General features: G+C 48.3%; 1 protein-coding gene across 1 annotated transcript; it reads left to right on the forward strand.

Moving 5' to 3' along the window:
* Nucleotides 1-786: 786 nt before the first annotated feature.
* LOC311589985 (large ribosomal subunit protein eL34-like) lies at nt 787-1,201 on the forward strand (the record flags this gene model as incomplete). The annotated part of the gene is made up of 1 exon (XM_084768760.1): nt 787-1,201. The coding sequence occupies one exon, from the start codon at nt 787-789 to the stop codon at nt 1,138-1,140; it is 354 nt and encodes a 117-aa protein (XP_084624886.1). The 3' UTR covers nt 1,141-1,201.
* Between the last annotated feature and the right edge of the window lie 5,778 nt (nt 1,202-6,979).

The raw sequence follows: 6,979 nt of genomic DNA on the forward strand, positions 1-6,979 counted from the left end.
TTGGGGAGGCAGAGGCAGGCACATCAGTAAATCTTTTCTTTTCTCCTTCCCCCAGACAGGATTTCTCTGTGTAGCCTTGGCTGTCTTGGACTCACTTTGTAGACCAGGCTGGCCTCGAACTCACAGCGATCCACCTGCCTCTGCCTCCCAAGTGCTGGGGTTAAAGGTGTGCACCACTGCTTTGTTTTAAGATCTGGAAATTTCTGAAGGGAGCATGCTGTGAGAAAACGGGCAATCTCAAATATTCTTGTCGGGAGTGGAAGTCACGATCTTTTTGGTAAGCAACCATCCGGTAACTGTCACCTGAAATACAACGTTTTGACTCAGTCACAAGTCCCGTTGCTACAGTGGTGGATGACCATGATTTTGAGGTATGACAGAGTGCACGCTGTGTGTGAAGACACAGTCTTTTGTCGATGCCGCCCCATCCAGCAGGAAAGACGCCAACACCGGGAACTCTTCTTGCCGCAGTTTTATTCAGGATCCTGGACTACCGGAGTGACTCCGGGAAAAGCGCCCACAGAACCTTTATAGTGTGCCTGGTCCTATCAGAGACTGCCACGTTGTCCCTCCTGGTTGGTGCGTTTGGATCACGCCACCTCACGCCATGTCTTCAGGCATGCGCATAAGGTTTACTCACTGCGCATGCGCAAAAAGGGCGCATTGTGCCAGGGAAGCAGCAGGGGGCGCTGCTATCTGTGGCTCTCCACAGTCTTTTCCCTTAAAAAAAAAAAAAAAGAAGAAGAAGATTTGCTCTTCTGGGGACAGTGCTTAGAGGCACTTAAAATGGTCCAACATTGGACATACCGTTGTAGGCTCTCCTACAGTACAGCCTCTAACAAAACTAGGCTGTCTCGAACCCCTGGCAACAGGATTGCTTACCTGTACACCAAGAAGGTTGGGAACGCATCTAAATCCGCATGCGCTGTGTGCTCAGGCAGACTGCGCGGGGTTCGTGCTGTGAGGCCTAAAGTCCTGATGAGGCTGTCCAAGACTAAGAAGCATGTCAGCAGGGCCTACGGTGGCTCCACGTGTGCCAAGTGTGTCCGAGACAGGATCGAGCGAGCTTTCCTTATTGAGGAGCAGAAAATCGTTGTGAAAGTGTTGAAGGCACAAGTACAGAGTCAGAAAGCAAAATAAATATGTAGCTTTTTTAAGTAATAAAAGTCAAGACTTGGTCTATGAAAAACAAAAAAAAGAAGATTTATGCCAGGTGGTAGTAGCGCACGCCTTTAACGCCAGCACTCGGTGGGAGGCAGAGGCAGGCGGTTCTCTGTGAGTTCGAGACCAGCCTGCTCTATAGAGGGAGTTCCAGGACAGCCAAGGCTACACAGAGAAATCCTGTCTGGGGGAAGGAGAAAAGAAAAGATTTATTTATTAATTTTATTTTACTTTCAGTGTATGAGTGTTTTGCCTGCATGTATGTCTGTGTAACATGTGTGTATTAGTTGCCCATGGAAGTCAAAAACACAGAGTCAGATTCCCTGGAACTAGAGGGATGGTGGGAGCCTAACCTGGGTCCTCTGCTAGCCATCTCTCTAGCCCCACGTTTTTGTTTTGTTTTGTTTTTTGAGATTATGTGCTTCTATATGGTGCTGGCTACCCATAATTAGACTGCCTGTACCGAGAGATCACAAGGCATATGCTACCATGCCCAGATCAATAATTTCTAAAAACCAAAAATCAACCAACCAACCAACCAAACCTATGAATAAAGTAAGGGTCAATAAATACATTATGGACTAAGGGGGGCGGGGCCTCTGCAAAGATGGCGGCTCTGGAGGCGCTGGAGTCGGTTTGATGACACTTTTGAAAGACCTCCAGGTGCCAGTGATGGCTGTGACTGCACAACTACACTGCAGTCTGACAGAAACGGTTCGAGCTGGAACATTCTCCACAGACAGCGGTCAGCGCTTCCCGGAAGTGAAAGCCCAGCCGTTGCTCAAGTACCTTTATGGACCTGAGCCACCTCATCCTTGACAAAGCCTTGGAGGAACCCTGCGGGGACACCTTGCAGTGTTGAGGTTGGTGGAAATTCGCACGGTTTTAGAAAGACTTGGACCTTGGACCGAAACCCTGAAATATCAAGCTGACAAACTGGTCACGACTGCAGGGACGGCCGACCTCGGTGAGAATGGCCCGCTTCATTCATCCCAGCAATATGAGGAAGTTGAGCTCTGAGGATGAAGAGGAAGATGAAGGAGAGGAAGGCCAGTCTGAGGCTGTAGGGAAGAAATCTGTAAAACGAGCGTCTAACAAATATGTCCCCCCGTGGCCAGGTGGTGGTGGCGCACACCACTCGGGAGGCAGAGGCAGGCGGATCTCCGTGAGTTCGGGGCCAGCCTGGTCTACAGTGCGAGTTCCAGGGTAGCCAGCGGTGTTACACAGAGAAACCCTGTCTTGAAAAACCAAAAAGGAAAAGAAGGAAAGAAAGAAAGAAAGAAAGAAAGAAAGAAAGAAAGATGTCCCTCCACGATTGGTTCCAGTACATCACAATGAGACAGAGCTGAGCGGGAACAAAGGGTCTGGAAAAAGCCAAGAGATGGGCGCTGAGCAGCTGGAGCAGCTGAAGCAGATGAAGCAGATGAAGCAGCTGAAGCAGATGAAGTAGCTGAAGGAGAAGCCCCATGGGAAATCTGTGATGCCTGGCGCCCTCACCGCACGCTCCAGAGTCAGGAGGACCAGTGTAGGATTCACTGTGATGGGGCCACACAGTGTTCTAAGTGTTCGCAGGCAAGAGAGAGCAGCAAAGCGAGAAAGTGTTGTGAGCTTCCAGCTTGACTCCCTCGCTCTCTTCAGTGACATCAGCGCTGACCCGAATCCTATCAAAGGATCCCTAAGACAGGTCTGAAGAAGAAAGCGGCGATGCGCTCGCGCACTTTGTATTGTCCTAGGGAGCTTCTAACTACACCGCATGTAGGTTAGGTGTTCTCCTTCGGCTGTGCTTGCCTTGGAAATGTGGAAAGATCTTTATTAAATAAAATAGATTTTGCTTATGAGTAAAAAAAAAAAAATTATAGTGCCCCTACCTGTACCATAGGTGTTGGGCTGTTAGAAGGAAACAGATTTGTACGTGTCAATAAGATTGCCCGAGTTCTTTAAAGACGGAAAAGACAGGGCGGGCCGGAGAAGCCAAGTTCAGAGTGGTGTGTGTATACGGTCTCAGGCGTGAAGTTAAAGACACGCAGGAACAGCTCCATAGTTCCCAGCTCAGTGCAGAATTAAAGGGCAGGAGCCCCGTGTTCCCAAGAGTCCCCAGCATACATAACTGCGGCAAAGCTCCAGGCAAGGCCGGAACCCACCAGCACAGGTCACGTGCCCACGAGGCTCCGCCTCCCGCCACACGCAGTTGGTTGTCATTATTTAATTCTGCATTTGCCGGTTCGTCTTACGCGCTAAAATCATTTTATAATCTCCCAAACGAGACGCAGAGTGCTTACATGGTCGTTCATGGACATGTACGGGTGGGGAGTGGGGATGTCACCGGCTATTACATTACCAGCTGAGGTCAAATGAGGCAACATTGCTTCTCGTTTTGGCCCCTGGCTCACTCCATAAATAAGCATCTCTTTCTCTAATGTATTATATTTAGTGTGACACATGCTTGGCAGGGTGGTTATTTAAAATGATCCTCTGGGTCCCGTGGAACTGCAGTGTCGAGTTCCTCGGCCGGAGACGCCTTCCGCGTTTACTAGATTCGCTTCCTTCGGCGTGACTTACCTGTGAGCTCAGTGTTAGGGAGCCCGCAAAATGCATCCCAGGAGATGAGTGTAAGTGGACACATCTCGCACACTGGTCAATTTAAAATGTGCGAGACAAATCAGGCAGTGATGGCTAAAGCCTGTAACCCCCACACTGGGGGAGGCAGAGGCAGGCAGAAATTGTTGAGGCCTACTCTTTGACACAGCTGCCGCCATGTTTTTTTGTTTTCGTGTTTTGTTTTGTTGTTGGTTTTTTATTTATTTATTTATTTTGATTTTTCAAGACAGAGTCTCTCTGTGTAACCTTGGCTGTCCTGGACTCACTTTATAGACCAGGCTGGCCTCGAACTCACAGGGATCCACCTGCCTCTGCCTCCCGAGTGCTGGGATTAAAGGTGTGCGCCACCACGCCCAGCTTGTTTTGTTGTTTTTTATTTTGTTTTTTTGAGACAGGGTTTCTCTGTGTAGCCTTAGCTGTCCTGGACTAGCTTTGTGGACCAGGCTGGCCTTGAACTCACAGTGATCCTCCTGCCTCTGCCTCCTTAGTGTGATGTGTACGTGCTTGTAACTCTGCACATCTGCAGAACTGCACTGGGAGTAAGAAAGAAAAATTTGTTTTTCATCATAAATATTTATTTATTTAGTAATACTAACAGTTTATCAACATAAGGGTTTTCAAGACACGGTTCCTCTGTGTAGCCCTGGCTGTCTTGGAACTCACCAGGCTGGTCTCGAACTCACAGAGACCCACCTAGCTCTGCCTCCCAAGTCTTGGGATTAAAGGTGTGCACCACCACATCTGGCTTATTTTTACTTTTTTTTTTTTTTAACTTACATGTATTTGTGTGTGAGAGATAGAGGGAGAGAGTGTAGGTCATGCGTGTGAGTGTGTCCACAGAAGCCAGAGGACGGCATCTGTCCCCTGGAGCTGAAGTTATAAGGGTCTCCTGGAAATCCAGCCAGTTCTCTCTTTTTTTTTTTTTTCCAGCCAGTTCTCTTAACTGCTGAGGCATCTCTCCAACCCTGTTTCCCCTTTTATACCTTAATGTGCTATTTGATGATTTTACTCTAAGGAAAACTTATTTTCTGAAAATAAGTGTGAAAGCGTATCCATCAAATTCTTCGCCTCTCCTTTACATCTGTGGCATAAATTAAGGTCCCAGATTCAGACCGTGATCAATTCCTAATAGCCCTCCCTCCTCCTTTCTCCTAAAGCACCCTCTCTGTTACGTCATTTGCCTCTGGAAAGTCTGAACATTTTCCTCATCACCAGCCTAGCAGATCCGGCTTGCAAAGTGTAAGCAGGTCTCAGCCTTGGGACTGCCTGCTCTCCCTCCTGCCCGCCTAGGCCTGAGCCACGCTCTGTTCTGCTTCTGGACACTTGCCTGTTGACCTTCAGGATGGCTTCTCACCTCTCTCCCTGGCCCAACCCTGTCCGTTAAGTACTTGTCATTGGGGTGGTGCACACCTTTAATCCCAGCACTCGGGAGGCAGAGGCAGGTGGATTGCTGTGAGTTCGAGGCCAGCCTGGTCTACAAAGTGAGTTCCAGGACAGTCAAGGCTACACAGAGAAACCCTGTCTTGGAAAAAAAATGTTAAGCAGTTACTATTTTAATTAAATTCTAATTACTTTATTATTTTTTAAAGATATATTTATTATTTGTACAGTATTCTGCCCACATGTGTGCCTGCCTGCCACAAGAAGGCACCGGATCTCATTATAGATGGTTGTGAGCCACCATGTGGTTGCTGGGAATTGAACTCGGGACCTCAGGACGTTTGGAAGAGCAGCCAGTGCTCTTCACTGCTAAGCCATCTCTCCAGCCTCCATATCTTGTTTGATCTTTTTAGTGACCTTATGAGGTAGATGGTATTAGCCCCATCTTTAAGAATATTATTTTTTTAAAGATTTATTTATTTATTTTTATGTTCTTCCTGCACGACACATGCTCACCAGATCTCATTATAGATGGTTGTGAGTTACCATGTGGGTGCTGGGAATTAAACTCAGGACCTCTGGAAGAGCAGCCAGTGCTCTTAACCTCTGAGCCATCTCTCTAGTCCCCGTTATTTATTATTTTAATGTTTGTTTGTTTGAGACAGGGTTTTCTTTGTCTAGCTCTGGTTGTCCTTGAACTCACTCTGTGGACTAGGTTGGCCTCTAATTCAGCAATTTGCCTGCCTCTGCCTCCTGAGAGTAAAGGTATGCACCACCATGCCCAGCTATATTAACCCAATTTTAAGTGAAGAAACATGTATGTATGTATGTATGTATGTATGTATCTATGTATGTATGTATCTATGTATGTACTTACTTATGATGCTAGGATTAAACCCAGAGCCTTGTCCATGCTAGGCAAGTGTTCTTCCGTTTGACCTCAACAAGCAGGTCATTTTTCAGTGACAGGTCCCGAGAGACAGGACCAGGAAACCAGAAGATCAGAGGGTGGATGAGCTCAGGGTGAGAGGTCGTGCACAAGCTATGTCTTATGCCAAGTACAGCATCTGAGCCGGGCGTGGTGGCGCACACCTTTAATCCCAGCACTCAGGAGGCAGAGGCAGGCGGATCGCTGTGAGTTCCAGGCCAGCCTGGTCTACAGAGTGAGTCCAGGACAGCCAAGGCTACACAGAGAAACCCTGTCTCAAAAAACAAAACAACAAAGAAACAAATACAGCATCTTGTATACTATTTACAGTGGGCAAATGGGACAGAGCCAGCAGGAACTATCACTTAAAGGGACCAGGTCAGAGGGAAGTTAAACAATGTTGCACAAAGGGAACACAGGCTATCTCAAGAACATTACAGACTGAGCTCCCAGCAGCCTTGGGACTGATAACCATAGCCCCGCAGAGTGGGAAGCCTCCGGTTCTCAGGATCTGAAGCCACAGCCCCCCCCCCCCCCAGGGCCCTGGCCCCAGGCCATTACCAGCTCCGACTCCCATAATCCTGACTTTAGAGAAGGCGCTGTGCTCTTTCTCCATAGATCCAGCCTTAGGGGAAGCCCGGACCAGCGCCTCCATCCCCGGGCCCTAGGGGAAAGAAACAAGTGACATAGGTGTCCGGCCCGAGGTCACACAGAGTCTGGCTCTAGAATCTGCTTTTAGCCACATGTCATCCTGCCCCTTGGTTGCTCAAGTAGATTCACATTACGTGGTGAGTTCTGAGGTGAGGAGACAACTTTCTCCCTTTGGGAGCCCCGTAGCGTCCTCAGGAAAAATCTTATCAACCGCCCAGCATTTTCTGGGCCTCATCTTTACGGCAGGCTGACCTGACACTC

This window comes from Acomys minous (assembly GCF_964271855.1).
Source record: "Acomys minous genome assembly, chromosome: 19".
Taxonomy (NCBI): domain Eukaryota; kingdom Metazoa; phylum Chordata; class Mammalia; order Rodentia; family Muridae; genus Acomys; species Acomys minous.